The sequence below is a fragment of the Urocampus carinirostris genome, chromosome 6, assembly GCF_059441175.1.
Source record: "Urocampus carinirostris isolate Australia breed hairy pipefish chromosome 6, RoL_Ucar_1.0, whole genome shotgun sequence".
In the NCBI taxonomy this organism is placed as follows: Eukaryota; Metazoa; Chordata; class Actinopteri; order Syngnathiformes; family Syngnathidae; genus Urocampus; species Urocampus carinirostris.
In genome coordinates this window covers 39,129,729-39,154,750 of record NC_142354.1, presented here as the reverse complement: position 1 = coordinate 39,154,750, position 25,022 = coordinate 39,129,729, and the positions used below count along the sequence as shown (strand labels likewise).

At 39.7% G+C, this 25,022-nt stretch overlaps 1 protein-coding gene across 1 annotated transcript in view; it reads right to left on the bottom strand.

Annotated features, from left to right (window-relative positions):
• Positions 1–25,022, bottom strand: part of LOC148364764 (metabotropic glutamate receptor 4-like) — a 445,635-nt gene that overhangs the window by 12,343 nt on the left and 408,270 nt on the right. The window contains exons 9-10 of the mRNA XM_088338975.1: positions 22,678–23,613; positions 1,296–1,542 (exon numbers count right to left, since the gene is read on the bottom strand). Coding sequence (XP_088195101.1) covers positions 1,296–1,542; positions 22,678–23,613 — 1,183 coding nt within the window. The remainder of the gene's footprint in view (positions 1–1,295; positions 1,543–22,677; positions 23,614–25,022) is intronic.

Sequence of the window (25,022 nt, the reverse complement as noted above, 5' to 3'; positions counted from 1 at the left end):
TACCTAAACAATATTCCATAATGATGATATCTGAGTATTGTCGGTTGATACACCTGCAATACCAATTGCAGCCTGGTCAAGGTTTCTTTGATTTCCTCATCGTAGGGATTTTGGATTTTTCCTTGACCTCATGTAGGTTTAAGATCAGGGGATGTTTATTGGTGTGTCTGTGCAGTCTTTTGAGACGTATGTGTTTAGGGGCTAAACAAACAAACACGACTTTAGCTCCCATTAAAATGAATAGTACGTAGCTCAAGTGGCTTCAGGTAACAAACTACAGTGGAACTTCGGTTTTTGAACGCCTCTCAGTTCGAACAAATGGGAGTCCGACCAAAACTTTTGAGAAATTCTTGCTTCGCTGTTTGGTCAAAAAATCGGAGTTCGAACGCCGGTAATGCGTGAGTGCGTACGCTAGGGTGCGATGCTGAGCGGCGTACGGGTGTAGATCGCTCTTTTCCTGACCAACTGTTATTGCGTGCGGACGTGCTTCGTTTTGCTTTCGCTTTTAATATAGGTGTACGAAGTGTTTTAGCCCCTTATTATGCCTCCGAGCAAGCAGCAAAGTTGCTACAGGTGAAAAAAGAAAAGTAGTGTGCACAACTATTGTATTTGAGAAAGAAATAATAGCAAAATATGAAGGAGGTGTGCGAGTGTCTGGTCTTGCTAGGGAATACCCCACCGTCCACCTGCGCCTTTTGCTGACCACCACAAAGGTAAGAAATCCTATTCATACTTATTTTTTTTATCCTTTTTTCATTTTTACACGTTCATGTTAGCGTAATCTTTCGTACGGAAGATTACGATAACGCGAACGTACGATTAGCCTGGGTTAGCTTTATGATTCGAGGTAAACATTCAGGGTGTTGGAACTGAACCCAAAATTCAGGGTGTTGGAATAGAGCCCCCTTTCCAATGAACCGCTCACCACTTGTTGTGGAGACCCGGGTGCTAAATGACTTGTAAACGACCTGATTTTTTTATTTTTACATGTTCATGTTCCGTACGAAAGATTACGATAACGCGAACGTACGATTAGCCTGGGTTAGCTTTATGATTACGTTAAACATCCAAGGTAAACATTCAGGGTGTTGGAACGGATTAAAACGATTTACATTATTTTTAATGGAAAACATGATTTCGGTGATCGAACAAATCGGTTTTCAAACAGGGTTCTGGAACGGATTATGGTCGAGAACCGAGGTTCCACTGTAGTGCGTCTGCCTAGCTCCACACGAAAGGACACTTCAGAAGTTCAGTACTGAACCGAGTTCCTTCATCACCATCCAAACGCTTACTTTGTGTTTCTAGGCTTTCGCACAGCTCCGTCTTGGCCTCGCCGTTGGGCCTGAGTCCGGCCTTGGGGTTGAACTTGTTGGACATGGTGGCGGCGGTGACCACGGCCTTGAGGCTGCGCGTTCGTTTGGGCACGTTTTGCTCGGGGTGGAAGAGGACCACGTAGACTTTGGGCATGTAGAGCAGGCCGAGGGACACAGAGGCGCTCAGGCTCACAGAGATGGTCAGCGTGGTGGTTTGGATGTACAACTGTGGGAGGAAAGAGGCAACAAAAATAGAGCATTAACCGGTTTGCTTCTTTGGTTCATATGTTCGGCCGAGTGTCCTGCAGACTGCATGCGACAGCTGCTGAGTCGGATTGTCATTAGCGCATCCAGTGACCCGTTTGTTGGCCAAGCTGTTGTTGAAGTACTCTCGGCCACGATGGATTGACAAAAACAACAAAGCAAGCACTTTTTGGATTTGTTTCTGCTTTATACAAATCCATCTTGTTTTGTATGGATGCTAACCCTAGCAGTTAAATAACAACTTTTTTTGTACTTTTTTGTGTGTTTTTTTTTTAAATACACTGTTAAAAATAACTTTCTTTTATTTTAAGTCCTTCACACTTCTCGAGTCGTGACATTTTAGAAATATTTATACTGTGTTCTAAATGCGGTATTTTGAAGTCAAGGTCGAAGTAGAAGGAGGTTGAGTTGAGTAAAGTCAGTAGAGTTTTTCGGCTCGGTTCACTAAAAGGAACCGGCTCTTTCGGGTCCTAAACGGCTCTTCAGGTTGTTTTGCCTCTTTCATCCCTAAATGACCAAATATTATGTAAAATTATGCACAAAATGACTTAAAGGAAGGGGGAATAGAACAAAAAAGAAAAAAATAACAAACTGAAAAAGTAGGAAAATGCTGAGAAAAAAAAGAAACAAAAGGAAGAGAAAAAAGAAGGAAAAAAAATTAGAAAAAAGCCCCCAAAAAAGAAGAAAGATGCAAAGGAAAAAAAGTAAATATAGAACAAAAAGAGCTAGGAAAAAATAAACACAATGAGATGTTTTTAAAGGAATTAAAAAAAAAAAAAAAAAAAAAAACGGAAAAAGAAGAAAAAGTTTGTGTTGCATTCAAATAGTTTCCAATTGTACCAAGTCAATCTTGTTGCCAACATTGTACTTCCACTTAAAAAATGTGATTAAATACAATTGTGTATCGTGCAACCGACTCAATAAGCCCCCCAAAAGGTTAGTATTATGCGACAAAATATATCAGGAAATAAAAAGAAATGGATATCTTGTGAAAAAATTGTAAGAACAAACGACGGTTGTAGGTTGTACAACCTTTGCAATGATTCAATTCATTCAAAAGTGATTTTTTTTTTGCATTGCCGTAAACTCAGCAAAACGTAATGTGATGTCAAGATTTGGACCTGTTTGATAATGACTTAGTTGCCACACTTGGGATTGCTGTTGCTCACTGTTGTTTCTAGCGTTGCTCACCGACTTTGTGTGAATGCTCAGACCCGTGGAAAATTACAGGGAACATTGTTTATAGCATTCAAGCAAATTATCCGTCAAGTATTACTTCTTTGAGTAATTATTTCTGATCTTATTGGAGCCCACGAGTGCATACTTGCATGTATCTAAATATTTTATCACATTTTCTCTTTGAAGTGCCTGCACTTCTTCCTCATTGGGTAGACTTTCAGTTCCCGCTGAGAGACCCCCCATCTAATCCCTGTCCCACAAACCTCTTCATCAAAGCCATGTAACATTTAAACCCACATGTGTACCCTTGGCTTTAAAGTTTTCTTATTAAAAGCCGGTCTGGGGCCGTGTGGCCGTCCTATGTTCAGGGTTGGGTAGGGTTACTTTAACTGGATTACTTTCAATTACTTTTGGATTACTCCAATGCCAAATATGCTAATAAAAGACAAAATAAACTAAATATGAATAAAATTACTAAATTTTGTGCAGGCTTGGGGAGTAACAGAATACATGGAACGGCTTTATTTTCATTTTGTTTCTGTCGCATTTTATGTTAGTTTTGCCGGAGATCAAAGAGATCAAAGCCAGGAGAGAAAGCTTACCACGTGGTGTGAGTCATGGTTTTATTCATATTTAGTTTCTTTTGTCTTTTATTAGCATATTTGGTATTGGAGTAATCCAAAAGTCATTGAAAGTAATGAAGTTAAAGTAACCCTACCCAACCCTGTGGAAAACTATATGTCATATAATTTCTATAGGATAATTGTTGCTGCCAGTGGACAATTTATGAACTGGAATTTTTTTCTACTCCTTTTTGTCACTTTGGAATTTAATGTTTTTGTATGCTGCTGGTGTTTTTTCCCCTCTCTTCTTTCTTGCAAACCTACTTTCAACAAATACAAAAAAAAAGTCCAAAACAAGGAAAACACTCGACATAGACTCGATAAAATCAGCTCTAAAAGAGGCTTTAAAAATGGTTTACAAGATGGAGAAAAATGCTGAGAAAATAGAAAAAGTGCTAAACAATCTGATGGGAACAAAAAAGAAGCCGGAAGATAAGCGGAACGAAGACTTCACGGGACTTAAGAACAACACAATGAAAACGGAGAACGAACCTTCGAAAAATCAAAGAGGTGATATAGCCAAATCGACAGAGTATCAAATAAAATCAATAACTACACAAAGAAAGAAAAAAGAAGATTAAAATACGACAACACAAAGCAGATTATTTAAATCATGCGTTCGTCTCAATGATTTAATCATTACAGGACAAAAAGTTCAGTCGCGCACAAGAAATACGAACCCAAAACAAAACATGGACAGTTTTGCCGGAGATCAAAGAGATCAAAGCCAGGAGAGAAAGCTTACCACGTGTTGTGAGTCATCATTTTATTCATATTTAGTTTATTTGGTCTTTTATTAGCATATTTGGTATTGGAGTAATCCAAAAGTAATTGAAAGTAATCAACTTAAAGTAACCCTACTCAACCCTGCCTATGTTCAAACAGTGGCACATTGGAGAAGTGGGGCGTGGCCGTATGGACGACAGGGAAACAGATGCGCTGTGAGCTAGACATTTGTGCGTGGAGATGGCCGTAGACCTCTTTACTGGTCCCTTACCGACTCACGCTGTTGAACTCAAGCTGTTAGCCCCATAAACAGACAGTCATCAACTTTAAAGCGAGTCAAAAGGCCTCTGCGTTTACAACGGTGGAGGCAACGTAATCTGAAGGAATTAGAAAGTGGGCCTTGTAACCCAAAACGCGTTATTTACAGCAAAATATAATGAATTCGATATATAAATATATATATATATACAGGGTTGGGTAGGGTTACTTTAACTTGATTACTTTTAATTACTTTTGGATTACTCCAATACCAAATATACTAATAAAAGACAAAAGAAACTAAATATGAATAAAATGATGACTCAAAACACGTGGTAAGCTTTCTCTCCTGGCTTTGATCCCTTTGATCTCTGGCAAAACTAACATAAAATGCGACAGAAACAAAATGAAAATAAATCCAAACAGCTTGCCAACATCATTTTTGCCGTTCCATGTATTCCGTTACTCCCCATACTCCCCAAGCCTGCACACATTTTAGTAATTTTATTCATATTTAGTTTTTTTTGTCAGCCTCTGGCTTCCTGTCATTCCACGCCAGTCTGCTGCCTTACCTCTTCCGCCCAATGATCACCGAATCACTGGTGTTTGGGTTAACGTGCATGACTGCCCCCTTTCCCGTGAAACAAAGCTTGTGTGAGAAACGTCACGCATCTGGGTCCTCCTCCTGTTCTTGACATTTTTAAGTCTTTCGGTAATTGCATTCAAGTCTTTTCAATCCTAATTAAGGCCTTATTTTTTAAATTATGAATTCAATGCCTTTTGAGACTATTCTAAAAGAAAAAATAACAGTATTCAAAGTAAAACATATACAGATATCAATTTTCTGTAGCAGATAGCACCTAGGTTGAAGCAGAGCATCAACGTCACTTTTTGAGGATTCATCACGGAACCTCTGTTCCAATGGATGGATATGAACATAACATAATATATGAGTATTAACATGGGCCTCCAGCTAAAATCACCAACCTATTTGCAAAATTGATGATCAATTTGGCCAAAAATATATTTAATGAAATTCATGAACACAAGCTTCTTACTTATTCATAGTCGTCATCACTTGATTTATTTGCAGCTTTGCGAAGGGTATTGATTTTGCTTACAACGCTATGTGAAAAGCTAAACTGTCACTGTTTTACAAACATTTATCTATCAACTATTAATAATCAATCTAAGGCATTTTGGTCACATACCCAAAAGTCTTTTGCAAGTTCCTCAAGGTGACTGCACATTGCTCACTCTGTGTAAACAGCATTAATAATGTAGACGCTAATTTGCTTGTTGAGCTAGTACGTGAGACTTAATTGTGGAGGAACAACAAAAACTTGGATACAAAAACGACAGGCTCATTTTGACCAGTTCGTCTCAATCTTCACTTCAGCTATCCATATTGTCACATAAAATTAAAGAAGATTATTGCAACAAGCGTGGAAGTTAGTATAAAGTTTCACCTTGGATTACATTAGCATAAAACATATCATATGACTTATTGTATTTATTTTATTCAGCCAGTATAAACCATACACATGTTATATACAAGAAATCATTTGACACTCACTCAATAATGATAAAATAATAGATTTAAAAGAATAAAAAGAATAGAGAAAAAAAGATATTGTAGTGTATAATACAAGGTAATTATATAGAATAGTTTAAAAAGAAAGACCCAGTGCTGTGGAATGCTCTTCCCCCTGAGATCCAATCTGCAACCTCAGTGGAAATGTTTAAATCTAAGCTTAAAACTCACTTCTACTCTATAGCATATGAATAACCTATACTTTTTGTGGACAATATCTGTGTATTATTTGTGATTGCAACATCCTTTGTTGTCTGGTAACCCTGGAAGGGGGATACCACATGTGCGGTCCCTTCTCAAGGTTTCTTCATTTTCCTCATGTTGAGGTTTTTTGAGTTTTTCCTTGCCCTCATGTTGGTTCCAGATCAGGGGATGGTGTAATAACGGTCTGAAAAATAGTCTGTAATAACCTGTGGAGCCCTTTGAGACTCTTTGCGATTAAGGGCTATACAAATAAAAATGACTTGACTTGACTAGAGTAGAATAGGTCGGAGAAACCGTTGGCATAATAATACTACACACAATAACCTAAATCAATTCCCGTTATTATTAATAGACATAATACACGGACGCATAGAAAGTTGTTAAACCCTACAAAGTCCTATGTTGCCTCATGCTATTATGCACATTACTTGACTATCAGGGTATTTTCAGCTAAGATTTTACCATTGTGCATAAAATGCACTCTGTCGTGATCATATGGGCTTCTGAAATTCTTCTTCTTTGCGCCGCTACCGGCGTGTGGAGGGTTGGGTAGGGTTACTTTAACTTGATTACTTTCAATTACTTTTGGATTACTCCAATACCAAATATGCTAATAAAAGACAAAATAAACTAAATATGAATAAAATGATGGCTCACAACACGTGGTAAGCTTTCTCTCCTGGCTTTGATCTCTTTGATCTCCGGCAAAACTAACATAAAATGCGACAGAAACAAAATGAAAATAAATCCAAACAGCTTGCCAACATCATTTTTGCCGTTCCATGTATTCCGTTACTCCCCAAGTCTGCACAAAATGTAGTATTTTATTCCTATTTAGTTTATTTTGTCTTTTATTAGCATATTTGGAATTGGAGTAATCCAAAAGTAATTGAAAGTAATCAAGTTAAAGTAACCTTACCCAACCCTTGGCGTGTGGCGCTGTCAGAGGTCACTCAGCATCCACCCGAAAGAAGAAAAATCCGCTTCCTCTACCTAGTTAGTGTGTAAACATTCTATACTGTCAATACTATGTCTATTCTATCTCCAGCGTCCTAAGAACTTTGACACTTTTATTGTTTAATATCTCGTGCACCCATTCAATGTCACAGACCAGGAACGGAGACGGGACCCGATTGCGTTCGTTTTACTCAGTTTTTATCAAGAAGGAGAACAGGACTGACGATCGTCGGTCTCGGGTGGCAGATAGCAGGAACGCTGAGGTGGCACTTCCGTGTCGAGCAAAGGTAGTCGTTGACAGCGGGAACAAACGGAGACGGAGGAGCAAAAATAGAAACAGTTCCAGAAAAGAGGTCGGCAACAGGTATCAGGCAGGAAATGGGGCAGGATAGTGTTTGCCTAGCTGAAAGCATAGGTTCGCAGAACGATCTGACGAGTGTTGTCAGGAAGGCGGGGGTTTAAAAAAGAGGAAGCAGCCAATCAGCGTCCACAGCCCTGAAGCAGACTAAGGTGCCCCGCATCAGTAATCTTGACATTCAATATGGTTGGTGCCAAGTGTAAAGAACAGGCGACCTGTTTCTTTTAAAATGAAAGTGGAATAAGAAAGCTTTTTTTTAACACGGAGACGGACCTCTTGAAGCTTACCTTCCAAAAGTAAGTCATACTTAAGTTCATTTATCTTTATATAGCATATTACTTTATGAAATGTTTATTTTTTTAGTACAAAACAATACAGTTTACTTATACAAGCCTTAAACATACTTATAGAAACCTTAGACATACAAAATAATGCACTGAAGCAACTTACGAACAAATTCAATTTACGAACGATCGTCCTGATCGTCGTTCTTAAGTCGGGCAGCGTCTGTATATGTTAATTCCAATCGTATCAATATTGACTGCTGCGCTACTTGATTAAGATTAACAGCAGTGGTCACAGTACGCAAACAAGTGACACAATTTGTTACTTTTCTGTACTAGGCATTACCCCGCTGATTTTTGTAAAATAAATGGACAAGAATACATCCATTTCTACAGCTGTTTAACCCTGCGGCTTAAAATCCGGTGCGGCTTTTACACAAACTAAGTTGAGTTCCTTACTTAAATTTTTACATGCAGCCTTTAATCAGGTTCTCTTTGTAGTCTGGAATTTGCAGTATTTTATCATTTCCCTAAATGGAATGGTTTTCTTGTAATTAATGAGGGTGCATTGAAGAGCAATTGCATATTTGTTTTCAGATGATAAGAAACGGAATAATCGCATCATAATTAAAACAATTAGAAAGCCGAAAGACAGAAGGTCAATCCTCGGCTTATGCAAAATTGCCTCATCGGCATCATCACGATTCAGTAACACAGAGCAAACAAAACCACAACCCGCTAATGTGAGCTTAATTTGAGAATCGAGAATTGTAAACAAATTCTATTTCAAGCAAAGACCCAAGGGAGTAAATCAGAACCGACAGATGATTTTCAAACCCGGCACTTTCGTTTCGCTAGAAGCCTCGAGAGACGTCATAATAGAACAAACATGGCGCCTTTTATCGAGATCACACTCCTATGGCCTTGATAAGTTTATCAGTCTATATACCTTGTATTGGGGAACTTGGGCTATCCAACCCACAGATGCAATTCCCTCTAAGCTGAGAGCGTGCGCAATCGCGCACTGCCCAGTCATCGCGCACAGGAAAATATATCCAACGCATACACATTTGGGCTCAAAATTGCTAATTAAGAAGCGAATTAAGTCAAAGTTACAGTGGATGAAGGTAAAAATACACGGGTTCTCCTGACGCTGTGTTCTAAATGCGGTATTTGGAAGTCAAGGTCGAAGTGGAAAAAAGATGCACCTAAGCTCAATTTTGAGCTTTGTGGCAAAGGCTGTGAATACTTATGTAAATGTGATTTCTTATTTTTCTATTTTTAATAAATTCCAAAAAAGTAAAAAAAAACTTTTTCAAATTGTCATAATGGAGTATTTTGTGTAGAATTTTGAGATAAGAGATTAAATTAATACAATTTTGAATGAGGCTGTAACATAACAAAATGTGGAAAAAGTGAAGCGCTGTGAATACTTTCCAGATGCACTGTACGTTGCTGTGTTTTTTAAGAGTTTCCGTGTTGTTTGACTTTAAGATTGCTTCGTATAAAAGTTACAAGTTTAATTGAGAGAGGATAAATAAATTCTATCCTTACTGAGTAGTATAATCCATCCATCCATCATCTGCATCGCCTCTCCTCACTATGGTTGCGGAGGTGCTGAGCCCATCCCAGCTAGCTTCAGGAAGTGTGCAAGGGACACCCTGAACTGTGTTCAGCAGTATAATAGATTTTGTAATTAATTATGAAATCATTTCACGCATACTGTTGCATAACAATTGGTAATATAATCATTAGCACTATATCCAGACAGAAGAGCAGCTTCAGTGACAGACTGCTGTCACAGTCTTGTATCACGGACAGACAGAAGAGATCTTTTCTTCCTCATGCCATGAGGCTCTTTAACTCCACCCGGCAGAGTAAAGGCCCACATTAAACCACACCCTCTTCATTGCATTGCACTGTATTTTATTGCAATGTGTATTCTGTGTAGCACTATCTAGATACCGTATATAACACGCTACAGTGGGTATTAGCATGTCACATTGGGTATTTGTATTATTTTTGCTTTATTATTGTTTTGTTCTCAGCACAGGGATGCTGCTGGAAATGTGAATTTCCCTGCGGGGATGAATAAAGTATCTATCTATCTATCTTAAAGTAACATAAACACATTTGGAGACTTGTTTGGAAGCCGAAAGAGTTGGTGTTTTAGTGAGCCAAAAACATAGGCGAAATAGGTGGTGCTCGAAAAGGAGCCGGAATTCCCATCATTAACTGATATCAAACTATGTTAGCGATGTCCAAAAATATTCTGCCTATTTGATCAGGAATATATCTGCTTATAATGTATCTACAGAGTTGCAACTAAACTCTGTTACAGCATTCATAAAAATAAACTAAAATATATTGCTGCTAGTTATTTTTGTCACGAAACGGGTCGGGAAGCAGGAAGTTGGAACTCATTTGCGTAGACGATCTGTCACTTTAATTGAGAAAGAAAAGTTGTCCAACACACAAACGGACCAAAAACAAAACAAAGCAGGCTCAAATGCTGGCAAAACTACAGACTAGGCATTTAACGAGATTAAACAGAACTTGCAGGAATCTCTCAGAATGTTACAGCGAAGTGCAACAAAGTCCAAAAAGCACAACAAGAATAAACAGGTATCAAACAGGCATGAACAGGTTTTCAACAAGGGTAAACAATGATCTGGCCAAGGGCAGTTTCAAAAGGTGCGTTTAAGTACTCATAGGAGTAATCAGGAAAATGCAGGTCAGCCGGTGTCAAGGGACGGGGCCAGCTGGGCGCCATGACAACCGTGCAGGACACGACAATTTTTGCTGACATATTTTTTGTAATTGCCTCATAGAGAGTAACCGATTACTCTTGTAAAGGTGTCTTACAAAAAAGTATCTACAAAATGATGCTGACTGTGTGGGCAACCTTTTCTCTGTTCCTATACGTGCATTCTCCAAACACGACCTTGGAAATATCTGTGCCTTTTTTATTCAACAAATATTTGCTCTTATTTTTCTCTGTTAAGTCTTAATTCAAGCTTATACTGAAGTGCTATGTCTAATCTTGTTGTAAATATGTTTGGTGCGTTATCACAGTGTAGGGACTAACCAGGGTTGGGTAGGGTTACTTTAACTGGATTACTTTCAATTACTTTTGGATTACTCCAATACCAAATATGCTAATAAAAGACAAAAGAAACTAAATATGAATACAATTATGACTCACAACACGTGGTAAGCTTTCTCTCCTGGCTTAGATCTCTTTGATCACCGGCAAAACTAACATAAAATGCGACAGAAACAAAATGAAAATAAATCCAAACAGCTTGCCAACATCATTTTTGCCATTCCATGTATTCCGTTACTCCCCAAGACTGCACAAAATTTAGTAATTGTATTCATATTTAGTTTCTTTTGTCTTTTATTAGCATATTTGGTATTGGAGTAATCCAAAAGTAGTTAAAAGTAATCAAGTTAAAGTAACCCTACCCAACCCTGGGACTAACACACCAAAAAGAAAGACGTTGAATGGAATGCAATTGCTTTTCCTGGTAACAAGTACTGTAACATGTTATTAATAAAATTATTAAGCTCAACTGTTGTTGCAACATGGTGCTTTACTGCGCTACCTATTAAAATGAACATATGTTAATGCTAACTGTTTTTCCTAGGTAATGATGTAACATACAACACTCGATCTGTCAGCAAATGTTAAAAAGGCTGTGTGTACCTTCAAAAACGACTGAATGCAGGTACCGTGGCGCCATCTCAATCTCAAAGAACACTGCATTTCTCCTCATGGAGATATTCTCCCTGCAGCATATAGTTACATCTTAGCCACATGTAATACTACAAAATAAAACTCTGAAATCAGGGGGTTTGTTTATATGTGCATATTTGATTTTGTGTCACCAGTAGCGAACGGTAGGCAGCATGTACGGAGGGGGCATGGCTTATAAAAGAACAACAACATCAATGTGGCAAACATGAGTACATAATTTACACTAAAAGTGTGCTAAATTGTTATCTATTTATTTGTAAAAATATTTATGCAATATGCCATGCCTGGACAGTACCTATATATGGAGGAGATATTTCGGTAGTTTGAAGCCCAGAGACAAACTATTTTAAAGCAATTTAAATGTGAATATTCACAGTAATGGGCAGCACGGCGGCGCAGCGGTTAGCGCGTGTGCGGCAGAGTTCGAAGGTCTTGGGAACCTCCTGTGTGGGTTCAAATCCAGCTACCGGACTTCCTGTACGGAGTTTGTATCTTCTCCCTGTGCTTGCGTGGGTTTCCTCCGGGCACTCCGGTTTTCTCCCACATTCCAAAGACATGCATTTCAGGTGGATTGGCCGGTTCAAATTGTCCTTAGGTGTGAATGAGCGAGCAAGTTGTCTGTCCCTGTGTGCCCTGCGATTGGCTGGCAACCGGTTCAGGGTGTCCCCTGCCCACTGCCCGATGATTGCTGGGATGGGCTCCAGCACCCCTGCGACCCTACTGAGGATAAGCGGTGCAGCTAATGAGATGAGATGAAATGAGATTCACAGTAATTTGCAAATAGATGGTTATTATCTAATGTAGCACGCTACTTTTGTGTCAGTAATTTTGGGGCCGTAACTGAATTACGTTTTGAATAAAACTCGAAATTGCTGCTTATAAGCAGCAATGCACAAAATGCTAGTTATCAGTGACAATAAAGGCAATTCATATTCTACTAAGCATGTGTTAAATATGCTAATAATAAAACAAAATAAACTAAATATGAATGAAATGATGACTCACAACACGTGGTAAGCTTTCTCTCCTGGCTTTGATCTCGCTGAACGCAAACCTAACATAAAATGCGACAGAAACAAAATGAAAATAAATCCAAACAGCTTGCCGACATCATTTTTGCCGTTCCATGTATTCCGTTACTCCCCAAGCCTGCACAAAATTTAGTCATTTTATTCATATTTAGTTTATTTTGTCTTTTATTAGCATATTTGGTATTGGAGTCATCCAAAAGTAATTGAAAGTAATCAAGTTAAAGTAACCCTACCTACCCAACCCCTGTCCAAAACTTTGTGTTTATGAACTTCCTCAAGAAAACACAAAACATTGGCTCAATATGTCAGTCCCATGATTGCAAAGCCTGATAACATGCATTTGTGACTCGGGGCGCTTCTGTCGCCACCTTTTGTTGAGAGGATGCCCTTGTGCGTCAACCATTACTCTCTAGGTAAGAATGTGTAGCTTGCTGCTGTAAAAAAACAAAAAAAACAAAAACACTTACAACCAGGAGCAGATGTCCCACCTTGAATAATGGACAACCTGTCTCCATGGCGTCTGGGTGGACGTACTTTCGAGGAAATGGAGCGTTTAATTGCTCTGTAAGATTGTGTCAAAGCAAGAGTGCTGCTTCTTTAAGCGACCTGTCATGCTTCAATGTTAAGAATGTTTTTTGCTGTGACATTAAGTTATTCCAGGTAGAGAAATACCATCCTGTTTATGTCACGAGAAAACACTTAAGACGTATTTTAAATAACCAGGCTCATTCACTACCAAAAACTGTCTCACACTCTTCGAACTACATAGCCATTAAGTAACTGTTTGGGGAGACAGCTCGGGACTAGGAAAAAAGTAGCGTCAAACACCTGAAACACTGTAGTACTACACAAATCAAAAGCTATGCTTTTAAAGTTGTATAGGCCTGTTAAATAAGATACATTTTTGGGGGGGAGAGGGTAAATTGATTACCGTAAATTCCGGACTATAAGCCGCTACTTTTTACCCAAACGTTCAACCCTGCGGCTTATTCAGTGATGCGGCCAATTTATGTAATTTTTCTAACAGCGGCCAGCGGCGCTCGAGTTCAAGGCACGTGACGCAGCTTACAAGCTAAACGCTATCGAACAGTCCGAAAGAAGGAAAAAGAGCTACTGCATGCAAACTTTACTTTTTAATAAGGGAGCGTGGGACGACGTTTGTATGACAAACTCTCTCTCCCGTACTAAAGGAGGACAGCTTTGATGACGACAGTTAGAGTGAAGAAGATGAGAATGTTTTATCGTGATTTCTATATGAACGGTATATTTATTTTAACAGGCACATTAACCGTATTGCGAGCGTCTTGTTGGTAGCGTTTTGCTACCCTTCACAGGCACGGTTTGGGATGGAAGTTCTAAATATGTCCATAAATACCTATGAATGAGAAATACATTAACCAGTTTTGATCTGATGGACGTATACAGCTTCATGAAGTACTTAAAGTCCTTTTGGTACATGGTTTGAGAGACATTGTTCTGCTTAAAAAGTCAAATAAAATTGCAACTTCTTCATGAAGTATTTCATGAAGCTTCGTGTTTACCATAAAAATCGCTTGGCCTGTCTAGTACGAGCAAACTTCTTCAGTGGGACTTCCTCTGAAAAGTAACTACTATATACTCGAGTTTCAGTAATTTGTTTTTTTGAGAAAAAAATGAAGTGTTTTTGCTTCAATAGTTGACGATTTAACCTCACTGGGTGTGTCTGTTAAAACTGTATTCTATCTATCTATCTACCTTGGTCATATCCCTCAAGAGGGGTTACCGACAGCAAGACAAACACATACAATAACAAAGAAAATAAAAGGGAAAAGAAAAAGCCAAAAAACACATACAAACATTTTTGGACCATGGCCAACCCAAATGCCCAAACACCCAAACAAGTTAGGCACCTCGGCACCCAAGCTAGTCATGCTTTCGTCCCTCCAGATGAAACGAGACACGAGAAAGCGGCCATGTCACTCGGGTCAGGGTGACACAATTCTTCTGTTCAACAGCAGGGCCCGACAGCTTTCACTGGTTTACCCCTGCCGCATCATACGGGTTCCCAGCCGCGTGGTATGATCCACAATCCCACTATCCTTTCACAACACCTCTCCACTCCTTCCTATCACCAACAAGAGCTCTAGCTTCCATTATATTTCCACCTCTTTCCTGCAGTGCACTCATAACACCATCCATCCACGTCAATCGCGGCCTTCCTCTTGGTCTCCTTCCATTTACTTCTGCTCTGTAGATCCTAAAACTTTATACTTAGACATTATAAGCAGACAAACAAGTTGTATATGAGTCATGTTTGTTATATTGGAAGTTCTGGTTCATCTGAATTATATTGTTTTTTTTTAAATTTTATTCTATGTTTTTTTTTTTATGTTATTTACAATGACAACGGTAAGCAAGTAATGGTCTATGCTTGGGTAAGTCTTTTGTCAAATCTTATTTAGATGAGTTGGAAGCTGGAAGAAATACATCTGTACTTTGGCTGTAGCCTTTTGACCTTTGGTCAAGGGACTAGAATGATCCCCTATATAGAGTAATGATAACATATTTGCATTTCTAATAAACAACGGCAGGACGTTTCTAGCTAAAGCCTGAAAGAACACCATTCTCAGCTCCCCGCTCCTTTCCCCCTATCAAAAGTTAGACATTAACATTTATATCGCCAGTAAAGAGGAAATATACATTTGTCACCCTTTAAAAAAAAGTTTTAAAGGGCAAATAAAGTGAAAAATGAGTTTCAGTGTTTTCTAAAAAGCATTAAACAGATTGAGTGTCACTTTTGTTTATTTGTTAGGCAAAGTAAGACTTTCCTACCTTTTTTCATGTCTGCAGACATCAGAGTAAACTTAATTCCTTTGAGTTATGGAAGACCAATGAGGCGTTTTTAAACAACTAAAAACTACCTAATGGAAGCTTAATCCAGCTGTGATAAATCTTCAGAAGCAAGGAAACGGATGGAATGAATTCAATCAACTGTTGCTATAATCACTGAGGGGAACAGATGCGCCCTCAGACCCCTGTTTTAGTTTGCTTTAGACATTGGCCTATGTTTGATGCGCGTTTACACAACAAAGTGATTGTGCAGTGTTCATTTTACCTGTGAAAAGTGATGGGTCCCGGGGACTCGCATGCTCAAAAATCTATGGGTCCCAACAGAGATCTATGGGTCCCCAAAATTTAGTGTAATCGCGGTTGAAATTGTAAATCGGCGCCAAATATTTAATATAAATCTATATATTGATTGAGTTTTAATCATCACAGTTAATTGGTAATACAAAGCAGTTATCACTTCAAATTTTTCAGTTCATATATTCTTTGTGGTTTGCGGTCCCGCCACAGTTGTAATGCCTTCTTAAGGTCCAATCCATTATCGTCCTCCTCATAGCGTCACCAGGAATATAATTGAGTCCATTTGGGCAGAAAAGTCATTTTCTTGCTGATTTTCTTTTGTTTATTTTCTTTCGTCGAATCGTTCGCTTCAAAACACGTGTTTTCCTTGCCTTCGCGGTCTTCTGAAGAATTTCTCCGTTTTTTCGTGCCGGAATTATTGCCGTTGTTACCACTTTCTGTGTTATGTTTCGACTTATTACCGACACTGAAGAAATTACCATTTTTTTGTTGATTTGCACCTAATACTAATTGTTATTTCGTAGGCATACTTCTCTTTCACTCGACAACCACCACAAAAATGACGTCATCTCGAAGCAACGAGATCTTGTTTGCCGAGATCGTCGCGAGACAAAAACAACAATGGCGGATCTACCTGACGAAAAGTTTGGAGTGCAGTAAATCTTTGTTAAAAAAAAAAAAAAAAAAAGTAATCGGGTAATAATGACAATTTGGTGTCAAAAACGTTGCGCCCCGGGGACGCACGTTGATTTGACCCAATGCGTCCCCAGCAAAAATGATGCGTCTAGGACGCAGGGACGCGGGCAAACGAGAACACTGATTGTGTAAGAGCCTTTACTTTTGGCACACTAACCACAGGTAAGTGTACGAACAATCCGGAGCAAGCATATGAAAACAAGACTTTTGCTGTCAGTCAAACACTGCATATTGATGGCATTTAGTCGGCTGCAGGTGTATGCAGATATTTTGCACAGCTATACTATTGAAATAATTTTTGGGTTGGGATTGGGAAGTGAAAAGACACCACTGCCGAAGGCTTTATGCTTTTGAGTAGTTTTATGATGCATTGGTTTGTTTAATCTCCCAAGGAGAAGGTGGGGATTCATTTAACTACATCTGTCTGACGCTATGCTGGCTTTCCTGATAGCGTTTGTGCCAGTGTAAGGCTTTTGCACGTCCCCGGCTGTCCTCTACTGTTAGCGCACAAAAGCCACTTTTGTAGCGTATTCCCGAAATGTTTTTTAAATAAGCCCCTTTTCAATTGGATGGACACTATTGTTGAAGGTCCATTGGCCCCATTCCCATTGGTCCCATACAGGGTTGGGTAGGGTTACTTTAACTTGATTACTAAATATGAATAAAATGACTACATTTTGTGCAGGCTTGGGGAGTAACGGAACACATGGAACGGCAAAAATGATGTTGGCAAGCTGTTTGGATTTATTATTACAATATTATTCATTATTTTTCATTTTGTTTCTGTCGCATTTTATGGTAGTTTTGCCGGAGAACAAAGAGATTAAAGCTAGGAGAGAAAGCTTACCACATGTTGTGAGTCATAATTTTATTCATATTAATTTTTTTTTTGTCTTTAATTAGTATATTTGGTATTGGAGTAATCCAAAAGTAATTGAAAGTAATGAAGTTAAAGTAACCCTACCCAACCCTGGTCCCATACCACTTGACATGACCCCTCGCCGAATAAGATTCGTGTTTAATGGTTCATGGGGTCAGAACCACCGATTTGACTTAAGGATATGAGTAAGACGAAAAGACTCTCCTGTGTGAGTTCATGTATGAGTAGTACGTGATTTAAAACGAACTCTACTGGATTTGGTTTGTAAGAAAAAATAAAAGATGGAAAGTCTTTTTGGGGATACATTTTTTATGTATAAGTACCAGACATAAATGATCTGATATTTAAAATTGTGGGTACACGGGTCACGGATCCCATAATCTCATGGGTTGTAGGGGCACCCACTTACTGTAGTTTATCTTGGGCAAGTACAGCTGTACTTACACATTAAATGATACATGGCTTACATACTGTAGCCATAGCACTCTTTATTACAACCCTTTCATTTGGTGTGTAACAGAAAATTTGCGTAGCCCCAAAACAAATGCTGGGATCTGGACAACATTTTGACATCATGATGCCTCTTAGAAACCCCAAAGCTATGTGCTGACTCGCAAGAAATAAACATTTTCACAACAAAGCCTGTCATCCCTAAAGTTTGCTTCTAAACAAGTGATTTTGCTGAAACGAACCTATTTTCTACAGTGGGTTACTATAAAAACTAAGGTTGGAACCAACCTTCTAGTAATGTCACGTAGCGGAGCGGGAAACAGGAAGTAAGGACCCATTCGCGTAGACGTACTCACAATTTATTGGGGGGAAGGGGAGGAGGGTGCACAATCGATCCGAGAGTCGATGGTCAAGGAGTGGATTAGAAATCCACTCAAAAGAAAAGAATGCCCAAAAACAAACTACGGGCAGATTCACAGAACTAAGCATTTAACAGGATTTAACAGAAGTCTCACATAAGTCTCACAGAGTTTAACCAGGTTTAACAAACGTTCCAGCAAATCAAAGTTCAAAAGAACGTATTTAAGTACTCTAACAAGCAATCAGTCAGATATGTCTCAGCCGGTGTTCATGGGCGGGCCCAGCTGGTTGCCGAGGCAACCGCGCCAGAATCCGGCGCCACCCGGCTGGAACTAACTGGGCACCATGGCAACCGCGCCAGAGGTGACAAGTAATGGATTGGGGTTTACTTGTCTGTTTGGTAATCTTTGTCTTAACACAGACGAAACACAATTTTATGTGGGACTTGAAAGATCGAAAATACTCAAAATTGGTATGCATTGAAAGAACCTAGAAAAGTTGTTACTCTTAAGTTAGTAGTATAGTTCTATTATGTTATTATTATAAGCAGGGGGTAGCTAACTTGATTAGGAAAACCACACACATAGTTAAACACAAAATGTGCGTAGTATGATGGCTTGGCTATGATTAAAAATTGAATCACTTGTGTAAAGACACTGCTAATGATAATGATATTTGACAACAAAGAAACAAATGAATACCCTTACCAATATGCAAATCATTTTCTAAAAATCAAAGGAAATCCCCAAAAGCTACTTTTGGAACTGGTCAGCTACTGCTTTAGTCCTTTGAGTTTACTTTGATGTACAGTGGAACCTCGCTAGTTTGCGGTTCCACTTTCGCGGGTCTAAAAAATATACCTTACCTTCTCAATAAAAGCATGTATTGACTTGACGCCATTGAGCGCGAGCTTATGTCAACTGAGAACACGGTGTGGACACTCTTGTTGTGAAGGGGAGGGGGAGGCCCTGACACAATGCTTAATCATGGTGAGTTACGGCTTCACTCACCCCAACCAGTCAGTTTTCGCGGGTAGTCTCGGTCCCCATTAACCGCGATAACCGAGGGATTACTGTACCACAATCATTGTTAATCATCACTGGCAGGAGGATGAAAATACACTATATTATTCCCCGAAAAAGTAAACTTGGATCTCTTCGTTTTCTACACAAGAGCAAATATTAATTTAATATTGACAGCTTGAGAAAACTGTTAATCTTTATTAAATAACTGCTTCACATAGGACTGAAAGATATTTCAGAAAACTATATACACATTTTGGAGATACGCTTATTTCAGTGACAGCAACGGCATGCAGACTTATGCAGTTACCATATTTAGCTTAAGTATTGATGTACACACATGTTTCCATCTTGTCCTTCCAATCGCGTGTGTTTGGAAAGCAAATTTCAATGCAATCAAACTTGGATTGCTGACGTCCACCAATCTGCTTGCTTAACCCACACTCACATTGGCAGTTTTCCAATACGTGTCTGGATTCTGTCATTTCAACCATGGAGTTTAAATCCACTGTAATGACCGTAGCTGGTGGAGTTAGGGATGGAGACTAAGAAAGCTTTATTCCCAAACCTTTTCTTAATTAAACATTTAACCGCCTTATTTAAACAAAAGAGTGGGGACGAAGTAAACAGCGGAACTAAAACGCGGAGCAGAAAAGCTGCACAGCCTTAGGCTAACGTTTATTAGCATTCTTCCAAGGTACCAGTGCTGAATCATTCAGGACAAATCTTATTTCCACTTAAGAAATGTCTCATTTGCATCGGTTTTCTTTCTTCCAGTTCACTTTCACTGATATAACCTGTTTGTGTTACGTACAGGGTTAGGTAGGGTTACTTTAACTTGATTACTTTCAATTGCTTTTGGATTACTCCAATGCCAAATATGCTAATAAAAGACACAATAAACTAAATATGAATAAAATTACTAAATTGTGTGCAGGCTTGGGGAGTAACGGAATACATGGAACGGCAAGAATGATGTTGGCAAGCTGTTTGGATTTATTTTCATTTTGTTCCTGTCACATTTTATGTTAGTTTGCCGGAGATCAAAGAGATCAAAGCCAGGAAAGAAAGCTTACCACGTGTTGTGAGTCATAATTTTATCCATATTTAGTTTATTTTGTCTTTTATTAGAATATTTGGTATTGGAGCAATCCAAAAGTAATTGAAAGTAATCAAGTTAAAGTAACCCTACCTAACCCTGGTTACGAATAGGAGAATAAACTATTATTACAGCCTTGTTCCTTAAATTTAGATAGTTGAGGATATAATGGATGGTATAGTTTGGTTTGAATTTCAAAGAGCTGTTAAAGTTAATGTTTGCACACATGAGATTAAAATTTGAGAACGACTTATAAAAAAAATGCCTACTTTTAAAATAATACAATATTTCGTATACCACAGTTAAATTACATTTGATTGTGTCTATTTCATGGTAAAACAATGTTTTTTTCACCAAATGACTAACGGCATTTCTCACACAAAAATAAAAAAACTGAAAAAATATGGATCAAAATAAGAGAAATCACTGATAAAAAATTAGAAAACCACAAGGGCTTTGGAATGAGTAAAACGTTGTGAAGGTTACAAGAGTCAGCAATTAGTGAGAAGTGTAAAGGCCTCTGCTGTGAATGACTCAAGCACATCTGCGACCAAAGCATAGCACTAGTCTCTCACTCCCCTCTGGTGTGATTTTGGTCATTTTTCTCCCAGCTTCCTTCATAGTTTGGTGATTATAGTGGGTTTCTTGACCTTGGCTTTATCACCAAGGACTTTCCAGAGGTTTTCTATTTGATTAGATCAGGACTGTGAACAGGCCATGCCATTAATTCAATGTTTTCTCCTTCTAAGAAAATTCTTTAGCGGTTTTGCTGTGTGACATAGAGCATTGTCTTGTATGAAGACTGCAGGCTGATTTGGTGATGGATGCAAGTAACAAACCATGTGCTGTTGAAGAAGGTTCTGATGTACATTTGCATTAACTCGGCCATGTAGCTGTACAAAAGGCCCCTCTCCAGCTGCAGAAAATATGTCCCAAACCATGACACTTACTCCTCCACCTTTTACTGACTTTTTCACAAACTTTGGGTTTAGTCTTTCTCCAACGTGTCACTGAACATAAATATCAGTCTCAGATAAATTGTATTTGCTTTCATCACTAACCTGAACTCTGGACCAAACCCCCCTGTCCAAAGAACATGCTCCTCAGCAAAGCTAAGTCTAGCTTTTTTAAAACATTTTTTTTTAGTTTTGCTAATGGAAAGTTTGGTCACTACAGTGTGGGCTTTCAGTCCAAATGCTCTTAAACGGCGAAACACTGTATGGCATCCTTACTATGTTCAGCACTGGACTGGGGAGCGATTTCAGGTCCAGTGTGGAAACGATTACCCATTAACATTAACAACCTCTGAGGGATCTGTCCTCTCTTGCAATTATTTGTCCACCAGCCCTGTTTGGCAACCTCAAAGAGTTTGTCTAAAGATTCAATAGTTTTGAAATCATAGATTTGGAAAGATCAACTTGTATCGTAATGGCTGATAGGGTCATTCGTTCTTTTTATCTGGAAAACCTGCTGCTGGAGGCGTTTTGCAAATTTAGAATGGCCCAACATCTTGCTAAGTCAGTGAAGAATTCCAGTTATATCGGGGTTGACAGATAATCACGGAAATTAGCAAAATGTGCTATATTAGCAGCAATAAGTGGGAAGCACTATAAAGAGTTCTCTAATTTTGATCAGTGCATTTTGGGCAAAATACAGGATTCTTGTAAAATGCCTTATCCATCCATCCATCCATTATCTGCACCGCTTATCCTCAGTAGGGTTGCGGGGGTGCTGGAGCCCATCCCAGCTATCTTCGGGCAGTGGGCAGGGAACACCCTGAACTGGTTGCCAGCCAACCGCAGGGCACACAGGGACAGACAATTTGCTCGCTCATTTGCACCTAGGGACAATTTGGACCGGCGAATTAACCTGATATGCATGTTTTTGGAATGTGGGAGGAAACCAGAGTGCCTGGAGGAAACCCACGCAAGCACGGGGAGAACATGCAAACTCCACACAGGAGGTTCGATCTCATGACCTCAGAACTGTGCCGCACACGCGCTAACCACTGCGCCGCCGTACTGCCCCATGCCTTATCCATTTTGTTGAAAAATGTTGTAGTAGCATGGTATAGACACAACAAAATGTCGTCAAACTGTTGAGTATAGAAGATGGCATTCTATTGTAAATTGTTCTTTAATTTTGATCTTCAGTGTAGTCCCTTAGCTTATTTGATGCATTTTTATCTAATTCAATCTGGCGTTCAACTGCTAAATATGAAACAGGCATGAATTTGTAAATGATTGCAGTGACAATATGACAACCATGTTGAGACCCCTGCTCGTGAGGGTCCTTCAAGCACACACAAGATTATTAGGAGAATTAAACTTGAAAACCACATTTCAGATCAATACCTTTGTTTGGAAGCCATTTCCAAAATGTAAGATTTCCATCAGATTGGTATTGGGCTGCCATTGTAAAGACAGACATGTGCTGTAAAACGAGAACCCCTCGGCATATCCAAATCAATTTCAAGAACTGAGATCTTACCTTGTCTGTTGACTGCGAGGTGCCAAAGAAGATGGGGATGAACGCCAGCCAGATAATGCAAGTTGTGTACATGGTGAAACCAATGGGCTTTGCCTCGTTGAAGGTCTCTGGCACGCCCCTGGTCTTGATAGCGTAAACGGTACAGGTAACCATGAGCAGCATGCTGTAACCCAGCAAGCAGATAAGGGACAGGTCGGAGATGTCGCACTTGAGCACGCCGCGGGCCATCGCTGGGTTTGATGTCCTCTGATCTTCATAATCAATAATGGCCTTTGAGGGATCCACACCAAACCAGATGCACACGCCCAGCAACTGCACAGACGCCAGCGTGAAAGTGATGATGAGCTGTGAAGCTGGCGAGATGAACCGGGGGGCACTCAATGTCATGGTGCCCTGGTCGAAGATGCGGTAGATACGGTTGGTTTTAGTGAGCAGAGCGGCGTAGCTGATGCTCATGCCAAGGCCCAAAAATATCCTCCGCAGGGAGCAGATCCCCACGTCAGGGGTGGATATCATTAGGAAGGTGGTGGCATAACACAGGAAGATCCCGGTAAGTAGCACGTAGCTGAGTTCTCTGCCTGACGCCTTCACGATGGGCGTATCGTTGTAGCGCACAAAGGTGACCACAACGAAGATGGTGGCCATAATGCCTACAACGGCGATGAGGACAGGGATCACCGCCCACGGAGAGCTCCACTCTAGTTTAACAATGGGGATGGAAACGCAGCCTGTGTGGTTCTCGTTGGGTCGCATGTCGAATCGGCACATCTTGCAAGTAAAAGTGTCTGCCTGGTACTGATACCCGTCGCAGCGCTCGCAGTGCCAGCAACACTGGATGCCCTTCACGATCTTTTTGCGTTCGCCAGCACGACAGGCCTGGCTGCAGATCGATGACGGTATCTGACGAACGGCACCAGGCCACTGCATGGACCGGACCTAGGAGGAAGGTGCCGGATATAGAAAGGAATTTTAGATATTTTCAACTTTAACCACATTACGAGTACAAAAGATAAGACACAAATATATGCATGAAATCATCTATAAACTGCTGGATTAACCAGGATTTTCAGACAGAGATCTTGTCATTGCTGTCAATTGGACTTTTACCCCCCAATTTCAGTACTACTAATGTTTAGTATTGATGTTGACTGCGTTTTGTCCATTGATGCCCTTGAAAAATCCATTGCAGCCTAGTCGTCATGTGCAACCACTTTTCAAGGTTCAAATTCAGGTTATTTGAGTTTTTCCTTTCCCTCATGTAGGTTTCAGATCAGGGGATGTTGTTATGGCTGTCTGAACAGCCCTTATAAATGTGTTGTGATCAAGGGCCATGCAAATCTAAAACATCATGTCACATATCTTCGAAATGAATGATTTTCAAATATGTACTGCATGACGACATGGTGTGCAGGATGCCCTACAGCAATCAGGGAAGCCCTCCAGAGGATTATAAACATGGCCTAAAAGATCACCGGCTGCCCCATGCCCAGCCTTGAAGAAATTGCCAGCTCTGGCTGCCTGACGAGAGCCAAACACATTCTGAAAGACTCATTACACCGCAGCAACTGCCTTTTCGAAATGTTACTATAAGGCAGACAGTCCAGATCCAAACAAGTCCTGGACAAGCAGACTGAGGGATAGCCTCTTCCCCAAATCTATCAACACACTAAATCACAGTTTTGGAACACAGTTTTAAGTGCATTATCCCAGTTTTAGTTGCGATTTCCCGTTTCTAAGTGCAATATCCCAGTTTAAAGTGCAATCTCCCGGTTGTGTATTGTTTTTATTTTAAATGTGAATACTTTATATTGGAGGTGAAAATGTTATGTTGTTCTATTCATTATTTTTACTGTATACTTTGCATAATGGAGTGCAAACCTAATTTTGTTGTAGCAACACAATGATAATAAAGGTGATTCTGATTCTAATGCACAAGTGAACCCATAGGGATGCACTCCAAGGGTTAGGTGAGATTTTTAAAATACATTAAAAAGATGATGTGAAAGTAATTATCAATTTATTTTTAGGGACATTAAGTACAGTGGGACCTCGCTACTTCGCGGTTCGACGTTCGCGGCTTCAGAGCTTCGCGGTCTTTTTTTTTTTGAAGGGGCGTCTCTGCTTGGCAGATTTTCACTTTTTGCGTTTTTTTTTCGGCGGAACGTCAGCGGACGCGGGATAAGGCAGCCGGCTGAATGGGGCGGGCGAGTGCGGGGGTGAGTCGGCGGGGCTCACTCCCGGGCGGCGCGATGGAGCGAGTTCGGCGGACGCGGCGTCACCCTAATAAGGATAAGTGGTGCAGATAATGAGATGAGATGAGATTTTTTTTTTTTTTTTTTTTTTTT